This window comes from Phragmites australis, chromosome 4 (assembly GCF_958298935.1).
Source record: "Phragmites australis chromosome 4, lpPhrAust1.1, whole genome shotgun sequence".
In the NCBI taxonomy this organism is placed as follows: Eukaryota; Viridiplantae; Streptophyta; class Magnoliopsida; order Poales; family Poaceae; genus Phragmites; species Phragmites australis.
Window position 1 is genome coordinate 7,305,964 of NC_084924.1, and position 14,351 is coordinate 7,320,314.

The 14,351-nt window shown below is 42.4% G+C and overlaps 1 protein-coding gene across 3 annotated transcripts; it reads left to right on the top strand.

Annotated features, from left to right (window-relative positions):
* Positions 1 to 8,946: 8,946 nt before the first annotated feature.
* LOC133915516 (zinc finger BED domain-containing protein RICESLEEPER 2-like) lies at positions 8,947 to 13,283 on the top strand. 3 transcript variants are annotated; one of them, XM_062358703.1, is made up of 3 exons: positions 8,947 to 9,157; positions 9,559 to 9,635; positions 10,735 to 13,283. In XM_062358703.1, the coding sequence occupies exon 3, from the start codon at positions 10,769 to 10,771 to the stop codon at positions 13,085 to 13,087; it is 2,319 nt and encodes a 772-aa protein (XP_062214687.1). In that variant the 5' UTR covers positions 8,947 to 9,157; positions 9,559 to 9,635; positions 10,735 to 10,768; the 3' UTR covers positions 13,088 to 13,283. The 3 variants fall into 3 exon arrangements, with proteins under 3 accessions (XP_062214687.1, XP_062214686.1, XP_062214688.1); XM_062358702.1 differs by lacking the exon at positions 9,559 to 9,635; XM_062358704.1 differs by lacking the exon at positions 9,559 to 9,635 and having other exon boundaries at positions 8,947 to 9,153.
* The last annotated feature ends 1,068 nt before the right edge of the window (positions 13,284 to 14,351 follow it).

Sequence of the window (14,351 nt, forward strand, 5' to 3'; positions counted from 1 at the left end):
CTCCTCCCTTGCAGTGCCGATTGATGTTCTTTGCTTAACTCCACTGCCTTTCGTGGTGTGACAGCGATGACGATGACCGGTAGGTGATATGATATGAGCTTCAGTTACCCTTGAAGCCTGCTGCCGGCGGCCGGTCGGTGGGTGATATTAGCTGAGAGGCACTGAGGGGCTGTTTTGGATTGAAGCCGGCGCCAGTTCCGCAAAAAAAAAAAAATAGCCTTGACCCTGTCGGCGCCCACTGTTAGGAAGGATGTCAAAAGACGGCTCGCCTACAAATTCTATAGGTCGGGTCTTTAAACTCTCCTAACAGGGTTCTCATCTTTTTCTTCTATACGTATCAATCGATCAAAATGTTTATGTGAAAGGTTATTTCTTCCCTTTTCGTTTGTCCGTAGTTTATTTTTGCACCCACAGTTATTGAAATCACGGGCGGCTAAATAATTGACTCGCCAATGTTTGGCATGAGGCAAAATCAAACAGCCCCTGAGATGGCGCACGTTCCATACTCCACGTCGCATGGTTGGCCCGTGCAGTTCCACTTCCACCCATGTGCCGGGCCCGTTCAGCAAGGATCGCATTCTTGCCGTGGAATTCAGAGTTAGACTGCCTTTGCCTGCGCGGCACGCGAGGCCGATTGGGTGTTAACTAGCCGGTACTTTACCTGTCGTGCTTAGTGCTGAAACGACTCGTGCTGTCTCCTCTGGGCTTCTGGCAAAGCGCCCAGACTGGAGGAGGTCACAGCGAGTCTTTTTGCAGCGCAGCCATGGATAATGTGGCCATCTGCTGCCGCTCCCAATCCAGATCCAGTGTCGTTCTTGATTTTTGATCCGACGAGCGGAGAGGCCACCGTTGACTGTATCGTACGTCACACTAGCCAATCTAGTGGAGTAGCAACCGGGGCACAAAACAAAACCGCAGCAAAAGAAAATGGGAGAAATGGCCAGCAACTCAACAGGCCGGCCTGTTGATGAGCCAGAGCCTACACGCATGTGGCCACGCCCACGCCTGTCGCTATGGGCTGCTCAAATGTTTATCCACACGAATCCGCTAGCGAAAGGCAACACCCAAGCAAATCTAACGTTAGAGACTAGCGGTGGCAATGAGTCGGGTCGGGTCGAATGAAACGAAAACGTATTTGACTTAAAACCTGAGACAACAAACCCGACTTGCCCCGAAATGCATATCAGGTGCAAAACTAATCTTGGACCAGCCCTTAGCGAGGACCTGAGACCCGACGGTGAACCGAAACTTGAGGAGGAGCAGCTGCTAGATCTAGACCACGGTGACGACGTGCGGCGACGAGGTGGCAACTGCGTACAACTAGGTGTGTGGCTAGCCCGCTAGATCTAGACCACGGCGACACAGGTGAAGGACTGGACGCGTGCTGTCGTGATTAGGAGAAAAGAAAAAAAGAGGCGATAGATCTGAGAGCGTGAAGGCTCACCTTTGTAGCATCTAGGTCTTTTGGTAAGTGGTAAGTGTTTTGGTGATTAATGACAACCGTATTATTGTGACTAACAAATGTGTTTTTAAGGGTATAAAAAATTTAGGTTATAATGATGATTGGGTATTCTTGTTCCTTAAAGTGATTCTTTGGACGATCAAATGACATATGCATCAAGCTTAAGGATCTCCTAGTTTTAAGTGTCAAAGAGGATGAAAGACACTTAGAGTAGCATGTCTCTTTTTTTAGTCTTTTAACTGTATTATAAAGAGGAGTTAAGAGTAGTAGCTTGACTTAGGTTAGCTTAGACTTAGTTGGATGCACACTTATAAAATTCTAGCACTAGGTAGCTCAAAGAAGCCCGTGGATGAGATATCGAGAAGTTAGAACTTGAGAATGATTGAATTGGATAAGTTCAGAAGAATATACTTTTATCGGATGGTCCAGCGATCAACATGTTGAACTTACCAGAGCATTGTTGGTTCAAGTTAGAAATCCTTTGAGTTCATCAGATGATCCGGTGACACAAAAGGTTCTAACACCGGAGCATTTTTCTGGTGACGTAGCTAGAAAAAATACAAGTCAACACCAGATTATCCGATGCTCTACTAGATGAACACGCCATAATGTTTTGACTCTGAAGAGGCACTTCAAATAAACGCACAGTGGATGGTCCACATTCATCAAATGATTTTGTCGGAGCATTTCTTGCAGAGAAGGTTTCTCATATGGTTTTCCGTGATTATACTTCTCAGATGGTCCGGCGTGTGAATTGGAGGCTTTGCTGGAGCATTTTAGAACAATAACGGTTAGTGACAGCTGACACTGGCAGTGTTTGGAAAAGGTACATGCTAGATGGTCTGGCGTGTGTGAGCTGGTGCACGTCGGACCTTCTGGCGTTCACATAAAAAGTGGGCAGTTGGTAATGGCTTGATTTGGGCTTCTCTCCTATAAATACCCTCTCACTCAGTCTCAGTTAAATCTCTTACAACCTAGAGGAGCCCATACACTGTGTGTGTCATCAAAAAGCAAGATAGAATACTTAAGTGATTTGTAAAGTCCCTAATTGAAATATTAAGGATATCATTAGTGCTTAGACCAATAGATGCACCCCTTTTTCTTTTCATAGACTCAATAACCGTGGCTCTTATTGAAAGAAACATATGCGATGTTGACCCATAAACTAAATGCTTTGCCGTCTTATCTATCTATAATACCATAATCAAGCACACATCACAAATATGATGAACATAGCCATCGATTCGTACAGAGCAAGAGCATCCTATTCAATTTTTTTGCATTCATTTCTACTAAAAAAGAGAATCCTTGTGCACGTTACTACTCATACCTTGGGGATCCATGGAGAATAGCAGTGCCGGCTTGTGCTCTTCGATCTGCTCCCCTGCCTATTCCTCGAACTCCTCACTTGCGCATCTGGTCGGGAGAAGGGATGAGAAGCACCTTCTGCTCCCCTACTTGTGCCTGGTTAGAGGAGGGGTTTGGTCGAAGGAGGGGGTGGACACCTGGATGGAGGGAGGCGGGCACCTAGACAGAGGAGGGGTAGACGCCTGGTCGAAGGATGGGACGGACATCTGGACAGAGGAGGGAGGTAGCCTCTTGCGCTGCCACAGTTAAGTGTGTGAGAGGGGTGATGGGTGAGATGTACGACCTGGAGGGGTGTAGGGAGGACAAAATGGTGAGTGCAAACGTTACGTGCGAATCACATGAGAGACAATGTAAGAGGCAGATGGCTCGGTTCGCCTATTTTATCCAGTTCTGCTCATCCAACATCTATAGGTATATTCTCTGTAGTTGGGATGTCCATCTCCTATCTGTGGATATCCCTCCAACCAAATACACCCTATAATTTCTTATCCTTATCATGGCCATCAATTGTCCTTTGTGATTTGTGCTTTCCTTTTTAATTTTTCATTTGAGAATTCCAAAGAAATATAGAAAAATTATGGAAGAAAAAATGTACATAGAGTGCACGAAAAAGTACCCTCAATACAGTGTTCCAAGCCCCCATCAAATGTCTCTCTCTCTCATTCTCCTTTATTCTAATATCTCTCTCATCTCTCATTCTCCTTGCCTCTCCTCTTTCTCGTCGTTATCTCTCTCACTAGAGTAAGATCTTGGCTAGGTCCTCCGACAATCACCGGTGACAGAAGCGGCGAACGAGAGGGATGCACAGTGGAGCTCTGGACTGGGGCACACGAGAATGCTTTAGGCAGGTGCAACAGTGATGTTTGTGTCATGTTTGAACTTTTCTGGAAGAGCAAAGATATGAAGTGTGAACCATAAGTAAGATATCATGAAGGCATAATCCATATTTTACCTTAAAATTCTGTTACACATTTTTAAGAACAAAGATATGGTTGTACATTCAAAACTAAAGATTCAAATGAAAATTTTAAGAACAAAGATTTGGAGTGCATTAAATTTGGAGTAAATTAGTGTATAATACCCTTGCAAAATTTAAATAAAGTTCACACGCGCGCACATAGAGAGAGAGAGTAACCAAAATTCAAACAGAGGAGGATAAAGAGATGGGTGGGTTGCTAACATGTTGTACTTGATGATTGGACACTTTATTTCTTTGACAAGACATTAAGGATGGAATGATTGTTTACCAATTTTTTGAGCACTGATCTCAAAGCAAGAAGGAGGAGCTTTGGATAAAGTTTGGAGATCCTAGTGGACGGAGATGGCAATTTCCTCGTTGGAGACAGATCTGATCTTGATCGTCCCCGACATGGTCAGCTAAACCAACCAAACGCGATCGATGCAACTCACCATATCACACATAGGGGAAAAGACGCGCAACCTAGCACGCCAACAAACTCGTGCTAGCCCCAGCCCATTCAACACGGGTCACATCCCCACAACCATAACACACCGTGGAATTCAGAGTTTCAGATAGACCGCGTTTGTGTGGCATACACGGGTTTAGTTTTGTGTAAAAGCTTGCACTTTGTCATGCCTAGTGCAACTCGCGTTGTGGCAACACTCGGCACTGGCACACCCAAACAGATTGCTAAAAAAAGTTAAGCAACAAAATAAGCAGCCGACAAAGCTGTCTAATCCATGGCCCGCGTGACAGCCGCACTCCTCGGCACAGGGGCCATGCAAAACGGGGGGATGGGCTGTGACCCATGAGCCCATTGAAACGTCACACCCCTCTCTCTCCACCCCATAGCGCAACACAACCTCCTTTCCCTCCTATCTTGCTCGCCCACCGAAGTCTCCCTCACCTACTCCTCATTCCCCATCCTCTTCCCTGCTCCTCCTCCCCAAAAAACCAGGTCTACCATGCTTGCTTGGCCTTTGAGCTTCTTGGGCCAAGCCCTAGCTAATTCGGACTCTAGATCTCGGCTACCTCCTCCTCCTCCTGTAAGCTCCCAAACTCCAAATCACCCCCTTCCTCTTTCGCTACCGCGATATGCTCCTCTCGTCGGGTGTGATTTCTTTCCATTTGAAAACATAAGTGTTTGGGCTACGTTCAGCCGGATCTGTGGAAAACAATGTGCAGGGTTTTAGATTTCTAGACTTTTGGTGCTTTTTAAATGTGATTTGAAGGTGTTTCATGCATCGGGATTGGGTCGTCATGGGAGAAGCAATGGATTTTTTTTATTTTTTTGCGGAAATTTTACTAACGGGTGTGCGCTCCAGGCTGTAATGTAATAGAGGGAGGTGTCTTTGTTTCTGTTGAATGGGATCTCGAATTTGGGAACATGAAATCAAACTGCATGGCCCAATATCTAGTGGAGTTCCAAAGAGAGCAGCTCGACCGTTCCTATTCCTAGGCTTCTGTATTCCTCGACGAGCGAGTGAGCGGCTTTGCTCTAACTCTTCGTGAATTGCGAATGAATCCTATTTGCGAACCACGGTTCTGAGCGAGCTAGGCATGTGTTATGGTGTTGTGGGCAACCTGAATTGGAGGCAAGCTAGGCTGTGAGCTATGGCCTAGCTCTGCAATTGAAAATACTGATTTATATGCGTTCATGAGCGACCAACTTGCGTATTACGCGTCATTCACGTAACAGCCTAAGTCGTAGTCTACATAAAACTTTTTCTCAATAGTTTTTAAGATTCCCGGTAACTTCTCAAAACTTTGCTCGGTATTTTTTTTAACTTTTATCTCAAAATTTTTGAGCTTAAAAAACTTAAAAAAGAAAAGTTGTGGAGGGAAAAACTTTTTTTAAAAAAGTTTTGGGCTATCGGGGAGATCCGTGAGGTGTCCTCTTGGCGCACACACGCAGATTAGCACAGTCCCTCCGCGGCTCTGCCTGCCGTCCATGGATGTGCACGCATGAGCGCCTAGTTGGCTAGCTTGGGCTGCAAGCTGCTCGGATGGACGGATGGTAGTGCACAAATTTCACTCTATATGGTGCACAAATGTTAAAATTGAATCAGGTGGTGTGCAAATTTTTTCTTAATGTCAGTGCAATCGGGTGGCATAGTAGCTTCGAACCTGCATGGCTCCACACGTTGTTTGCTCATTGTTGTATGAATCAAAATAGAGTAGCAATTTAGCCTTGCCTGGTTCCTCCTTTTTATATCACATCTTTACCATGTTGAGTGTAACCTTGTTCTTATTTAATAATGTCTCAATCTTTCTTCGCAAAATAGAAGCAAATATGACTAAAAGCAGATTAAGCAAATATATTTGATGAACTTATGCATTGTAGCTATAGTCGAAGTGCTAGCCACAGTCTTTGACGTGGACTCAGGACAGCCCCGACCCGAATCCGCTTGGGCTATGCGAGCTGGCAAGTCCGACGGTCCAACTAAAAACTCTAGGAACCAACAACTCAAAAAAAATTTATTTTTTATTTTTAAATAAAAAATTGCAAACTATTCACGTATTTCGAAAAATTATAGATTTAGACTTATATCACTGTTGGAAGGACGAAAAAGTCTAGACCTACAAATTTTTAAAACAAACATATATATTTACTATTTTTTGATTTAAAAAATAAAAAATCCCATCAACCCTATCGCGTAAGTATGTGTTTGGTTGGGTAGATAAGGGTGGATGAGAGATGATCATCTTAGTTTTTTTATTTTATTGGATGGATGGGTAGATGGGGTGGCAAGAAAAAGGAATATACCGTGAAGATACTGGATGGGGGTATTCGGGGAAATCGGTCGAACCCAGCAATCCAGGTTCCGTCGTTTCATGCTCGTTGTAGGTGTGTTTTTATGTTTTTCATTTAATTCTCTATTTTATTAAGAGTATAAAAATAGTTCAAAAATTCTAAATATTTTTATGAGTAAAATAGAGCTCACTATCAATCCGTTTAATTGGTTTGATTAAAAAAACCTGAGCCAATATTTAACTAAAATTCTTAAAAAGTCTACTTTTATAACATATATTAATTTTTAATGCCTCAAATATATTTTTAAAAATCATGAAAAATTAACTAATATTTTTATCATATGATGTACTAATTTATAAACATATTTTCAATCCTAAGTTATTTGGTTAAAAAGAGAGTTCTTTGCAATATTCTATTTATATGCATTTGTATCATTTTGTCTGATATTCTTTTTTAATTTAATTTGAATTCAAATAAATTCAAACATGCATAAATTCATCCAAATACTGCATAATCAAGAGGTAAGTTTACCAAAAGTTCATTGTAACTAACTCAACTAATATCATCCATCCAAACAAACAGAAAGCTACCTCAGTCTATCCACTCTAATCTCACCAACTAAACAGAAAATTTGCGCATTCCATCTATTCAAAACAAATAGAAAATTAGATCATCTTAAAAAAAACAGTGATACCCTATCTCATCCAACCTCACTCTACAACCAAACATACCCCTAATAACAGGATAATTCACTCCCTACCACTTCTAAGCTTTTGAATACAGGAAATACCACCGACAAAGATAGCAACCATGAAATGACACTCCTGCAGTTGAAAAGAAATAGAGATAAAGGGCAAAAGGGTCAATACATATAGCACTTTGGGCTGAAAAGAAATAGACATATAGAGAAGAAGAGAATAATAGTGTAGTATGGCTTGGCATCTATACTATATATATTAACCGGCCAAGATTTGAAGGACTCTCATAGGCTAAGGCACTGTAGCTACTGCAGCATATGTACTGTAACTACTGTTTATATGGGTCCTACCTATGTATATATGGATACAGATACGTATATGTATATATGGATACAGATACGTATATGTATATATATATATAGATATGTGTACATATATGTATATGTATGTATATATGTATCCGTATATTTATATGTATAATGTAGTTTTTTGGAAATTCCAGAAAAATAGCAAAAGATATAATAGTTATATTGATAAATTGGTTGAAATAATTCAAATGCACAGAAAAATATCTAAACTAAAAAAATATAAAACAATTTTTGTTAGGTTCGTATTATTGTCGTCTACATATTAAAATTATGTGTATGCATAAAAATAATATTGTTTTCCTCATAATTAAATAATGTGTTAAATATTAATAAATTCATAAATAAATATTGAGTTGCTCAAAATTGGTGAACATAATTTTTTAATCTTCTTTTGTCATGTTCTGTATAAAAAAAAATAGACGCAGCGTAGACACGCCAATCCGCCTAGTTTCATGGTTGCCATCCTTGTGGAAGGTATTTCGTGAATCAACTACTATATACTAAAGTGTCTGGAATCGGTGAAATCTCAAACCCGGCTACTGTAGCTACTGTAGTAGTGGGTCCTATGTATGTATATACATACATATTTATACTTATATGTATACATATATGAGTATATGTATCTGTATATATATACATATAGGTATACATATATACGTATACACACATATATATATATATATATACGTGTACATATATATGTAATTTTCTTTTTTGGACATTTAAAAATGTTGAAATAAATATTAGTTACATTAATAAATCGGCTGAAAAAAATATAAAATGCAAAATGAAAAATATCTAAAACTCAAAAAAATATGAAACAAATTATTTTAGGCCTACATGTTAAAACTATGTGTATGCATAAAAGTACTATTGTTTTCTCTATAATTAATTGAATATGTTTAACATTAATAATTTTATAAATAAATATTGAAATGTACAAAATTTGTAAACCTAATTTTTTTGTCTTTTTTTTGCTCTACATAGTAAAATAAAAAGGGGAACGCCGATCAGACTAGTTCCACTGACTAGGAGTGGCAGGGAACGATTATCCCGCTGCTCCGGCCCAACCCAAGACTCCGTCATCCTACGCCGTGCTGCGGTTTCCCACCCCAACTCGAAATCCCATAAACAAGCAGCAAACCCAATCGCCGAAACCTACAGAGATAAGAAAAGAACGCTCCCAAAAAAGCAAAAACCCATCCGGTCCACGCGGGGAGGCCCCCACCTGGCCCACCGGCAGCGTCACAGCCGCGCCAGCTCACGAGGCCCATGGCCGTGGGCTGCAAGCCCAATGACTCCGCGCCCCGCTCTTCCGTTTCCGCAGCCAGCCAGCCAGCCACCGAAGACCAAACCCCTCCACGCGATCTCTCTCTGTCCACCCCCACGCAGCCCCCTTCTCTCTCTTCCCGTCCTCTCCCCTGAGATCTAGGGTTTGCCCGGCCTTCGTCCTTCTTGGGCCGAGCCCTAATCCGGCTGCACCGCCACCAAGCCGAGACCCCTGGTTTGGATCGCCTCGCCTCCGCTGCGCCTCCCTCCTCGTCCGTAAGCCCTCGACTCTAAACCCCCTCCTCCTCTTCCTCCCGCCTCTCCTGTCCCCCTATCCGTGCTGTTGCTCGTAGCTTCGTGGATTCGTTCTCGTATCCGTGCTGTTGCTCGTAGCTTCGTGGATTGGTTTGGTTGCCGGGTTTCAGATCTGGTTGCGGCTTGTGTTCGCTTGCTCCGCTTGGCAAGTCTAGGGATGGGTTTAGTAGATTTTTCTGCCCTTGTTTTGTGCCTTGAGCGAGTGCTCTGGTTGGGCTTATATATGCTTTTAGGTCGCGGTCTTGCTCGTGTATTCTTTAGGAGCAAATTATTGCGTGTTTTTGGGAGTCCAAATTTTGTGTACTGTTCTTTTTGGGAGGACGATTCCTGTTTCTCTTCTCTGAGTGATTTATTTTTTGTAAGGGGAGGAGGGGCACGGTTCACCACTCGCTGTGGTAGGAAACTGAGCGCTAGAAGTTGAAATTCAGCGGAATCTTGAGTAGGTTTTATGTAGAGCAACTAAAGCTAATGATTCCGTGCATAGAACATCTTTGTGCGTCTTGTGCCTAGTCAAGGGTAGTTATGCTTGAGTTGTTGAGATGATTCGATGCCCGATATCCCATATAGCTCGATGCCTGTACCGTACCTCTTATTGGGAAGCTCCGACAAGCATGGCTGGTCTTGTCTTTGAGCTTGGCTTGTGCAAAGGGTGAGCGTAGTTACTTTGTGCAGAAAAAGCTATACTAGGTGGGGTCATATTTTTCTTTTGCAATTTATGTGCCGTCCCATGTGGTTATACTAACTGGGCTAAATTTCCAATCAAGATAGCTAGAGCTTCCTGTTTTTCTAGAACTTGTATTTATTTTCTGTTACAACTACTTGCATTCAGCATATTCAACTACTTGCATTCAGCATTTTGCTTTGCCTGGCTTGGTGACATAAGTGTTACCTGGACATGGACATGGGTGTCGGAATCCAACTTAGATTCGGGTGTCTAATTCGGCAAAGAAAATTTCGACATGCGAAATACAACTCGGAATTAGACACGGGTGTCGGTATCCGACTCAGATTTGGGCTGTCCGATTCGGCAAAAATTTTTGGACATAGGTGTCCAGGTAGCACTGGGTGACATTGGTCCACTTTTGTATTGTATTTCTAACGGTCTATTCATACATGTGTAAAATATTGGTAGCATCTATCTCATACGTGCAATATATTTTGTAATTTTTATACTGTTGGATGCCATACTATGTGTTAATAAAAGAAAAATCCATCGTTATATCGTCTAGTTTACTATAGATAATACAATCCTCGTATAGATTTTGAGAAAATCTGCATTGCTGGTTGTGTCTGAATGTGAATCTCGTCTTGAGAATTTATTGTTGAGGACTGCTGCTCTTAAACAATCAAATCTTATCATTGTGAAATTATGTAACATTTCTGCTGTCTATCTGTTATGTTGTGACAACTTTGAGTGTTTACCTAAGAGATTTTTTTGGAGTTCTATTTTAACTTTATTTGTGAAGCAATCAAGTGTTCTGATTTGACTACATTGCACCTAACGTTATTTCGTTTCTTCTGTTCATTCAAATTGACAGGCCTTTTGGATTTTATCAGCTTCTATCTCTCAGAATGGGTGAACCAAACAGCAATGACAATGCAATGGTGCATGACAGTGAGATTGTCGATGGTAATAGCATGATCCATGGCAGTGAGATGGTTCATGGTAGCGAGATGGTCCATGGTGATGAGATGGCCCATGCTGACGAGATGATCCACGGTAATGAGATGATTCAAGGGAGTGAGATGGTTCAAGGCAGCGAGATGATCCACGGTAATGAGATGGTTCAAGTTAATGATCTGATCCATGGTAATGAGATGGTTCAAGTTAACGACATGGTAAATGGTGATGAGATGGCCCATGGTAATGAATTGATCCATGCTGAGATGACCCCACAAACCTCATCAAGACGTCGGAGGAAGAAGTCACTAGTCTGGGAACACTTCACAATAGAAGCCATGCCAGGCGGAAGCTCAAGAGCATGCTGCAATTTATGCAAGCAAACCTTTGCATATAGTTCTGGCTCAAAAATTGCAGGCACTAGCCATCTGAAGAGGCACATCACCTTGCGTTCCTGTCCTGTTATGAAAGACCAAGAGAGGAGGCTGCCACTGCCACCAGCAGGTCCTGGCACTGATAATGATGGTGAAGGTACTGTAGAACGTCCTTCTAAGAGGCGCTACAGATACAGTGGTTATGCAAATGCCACTTTTGATCAAGAACGTAGCTCCTCTTATCTGGCGAAGATGATCATTTTACATGACTACCCACTTCACATTGTTCAACAGCCAGCCTTCACGGCTTTTATTGAGAGTCTGCAGCCTCGTTTCAAGGTTGTAGATGTTGATACAATGGAGGGAGAGGTGTATGCTTTTTTTCAGAAAGCAAAGGAAAACCTGTTGCAAGGATTCAACACTATGCCTGGAAGGATCAGCCTCACTATAGGACTGTGGACAACCAGTCAGACTCTTGGCTATGTTTCACTTGATGGGCAGTATATTGACTCGGAATGGAAAGTACATCGAAGAATGCTTAACTTCATGATGGTGTCTTCTCCTCATTCAGAGAATGCACTTAGTGAAGCTATTAGCTTGAGCCTTTCGGAGTGGAATATGAAGGACAAGCTATTCACGATCACATTGGATAATGATTGCTCTTCCCATGATATTTACAGTGCAAATCTAAGGGATCATCTCTCCAATAAGAACAACCTCATGCTTAAGGGACAGCTGTTTGTTGTGAGGTGCTATGCACATATCTTGAATGTAGTTGCTCAGGATGTTATTGCCTCAATTCACGGTGTGATTTACAACATCCGTGAGAGTATCAAGTTCATAAAAGCTTCCCCAACCCGTGAGGAGAAGTTTGCTGAGATTGCCCTGCAGCTGGAGATTCCCAGTACCAAGACCCTTTGTCTAGATGTTACAACCCAGTGGAACACCACTTATCTGATGCTGCTGGCTGCATTGGACTATAAGCAGACTTTCACTACACTAGAGACATGTGATGATAACTACAATGAAGCTCCCTCAGCAGAGGATTGGAAGAAAGTTGAGGCTGCCTGTAATTGCTTGAAACTGCTGTATGACTCTGCACATAGCATCATGGCAGCAGCAAACCCAACTGCAAACATATTTTTCCATGAGGCTTGGAAACTGCAGCTAGAGCTAGGAAATGCCACAGGACATGAAGATCCCATTTTTAGTAGCATTGCCAAAGATATGCATGAGAGGTTTGACAAATACTGGAAAGATTGCAGCCTCGTGTTAGCCGTTGCTGTTGTCATGGATCCACGCTTCAAAATGAAGCTTGTTGAGTTCAGTTACACCAAAATTTATGGTGTTGAGGCTGCGAAATATGTTAAGGTGGTAAATGACTCTCTGCATGAGCTGTATAAAGAGTATTTGGCACAGCCACTCCCATTGATCCCTGCCTACGTTGAACAAGGGGAAGCTAATAATGAGCCTGCCAGTGCGAATGTTACTCAAGGAAACCCTTCTTCCACTGGTGATGGGCTTCTTGACTTTGACATGTACCTGTCTGAGATTACAAGTAGCCAACCAGCAAAATGTGAGCTAGAACAGTATCTGGATGAATCCCTCACTCCACGTATCCAGGAGTTTGATATTCTGAACTGGTGGAAGCTTAACACCCTCAAGTTCCCGACTCTCTCGAAGATGGCTCGGGATATCTTGGCCATTCCAATGTCTATGGTTAGCAGTGGCAGCTCTATATTCTCTGCTGCAACCGGAAGCCGCATGCTTGATGACTACAGAAGCTCTCTTCGTCCGGAGATTGTGGAGGCACTTTTCTGCACGAAAGACTGGCTTCAGTATTCACCAGCTGCAACCGAGTTGCCTGGTTCTGCACCAGTCAAGGCGGAGCCGTAGGTTCGTAGTGGTTTTTGTTATCCGTCTGCTAAAGCAGGCTACTTAGTGGTATTAAATTGTGAACTTGTCTGTGGTAGTAGTATTTTGTAAACATATGTGTCTCGATTATGTCCTAGCTTTCTGGTTAAATGTAATTCGACTTATCGATTATTCTTGCTATTCTGATTGTGGCACCCTAACTGGGTCGAGTTCTTAATCGTGCCTGCTTGATGCTCGTTCGGTGCTCTTTCTTGATATAATGTTGTGTTGGTCTGATGGTCGAACCGTTCGTAATTGATCCTTCTGTATCTTTTGATCTTTTATTTTTCATGTTGGATTGTGCTGTCCAACCGCAGCATTTCCTCATGTCATCCGGCATTGGTGTTTCGGAGACTACTTATCCGATCCACGCGCGGTCAGGACGCTCCATGGTACCAATGTAGGTTCGGCTCTGCAACTCCACCCTAATGATCGACATTTTAATTATAATAATACTCATGTTAATAAAATGTAGGATCATTTGAGTCAATGATTAGGAGTTAGAATGACGGTGACAAAAAATTAAATTCGCTTCACTTGTGGCTCCAATGCGAGGCTGTGACTGCGAGGGCCCGAACGAAGCTGGCTGAGATTGGCAGCACCAGCGTAATACAGATGATGAAGGGTTACCTCTTGTTTCTCTTGGTGCAACAAGTCTGAGATTACTAAAAAGATGCCAATGTTTCAAAAGGCTTGGCGCAGTTGCGGCTAAAGGGAAGGTTTGGCATATTGTCGCAATCAACAAGTCAAACCAACATATGCAGGCAAACGGGTGACCGTGGGCATGCAACAAGCCAACAGGTCTTCGCTGCCTGATGGCAATTCATTAGAAGGCAAGAAAGCTGTATTTTAAAAGGAACGCCACATGGTAATAAGAAAACAATGCGATTCTTTACTGCCTGGTGGAAAATTTTACCAAGGAACAGAATCCATCAGAAGAAAAGAAAGCTGAAAGCCCCAAGTTAACTCCTAGATAAAGTGAAGCTATCAGTTATCCTATCTGTAGTTCATCTTATTACAAAGACCTAGATAAAACCTTTTGCTGATGGTGCTGATAGACGCTGAGCCAGCTTCTATAGCCTATTCACTGGACTTGACAATGAAGTTCTAGCGGTTGACGGGGTTCATCACGACCGGAGGTCCAGTGGTATGTGGGCAGGCCTGAAACTTGGTGTCTGTGGCTTGCCACCACTCCTTATCGAAAACAGTCTTAGGAATGCTAAGAGAATGAAGAAGCTTAGATCTA

What these genes read in the sequence shown, in the direction of transcription:
- LOC133915516 (XM_062358703.1), top strand. Translation starts at nt 10,769, where the DNA reads ATGGGTGAACCAAACAGCAATGACAATGCAATGGTGCATGACAGTGAG.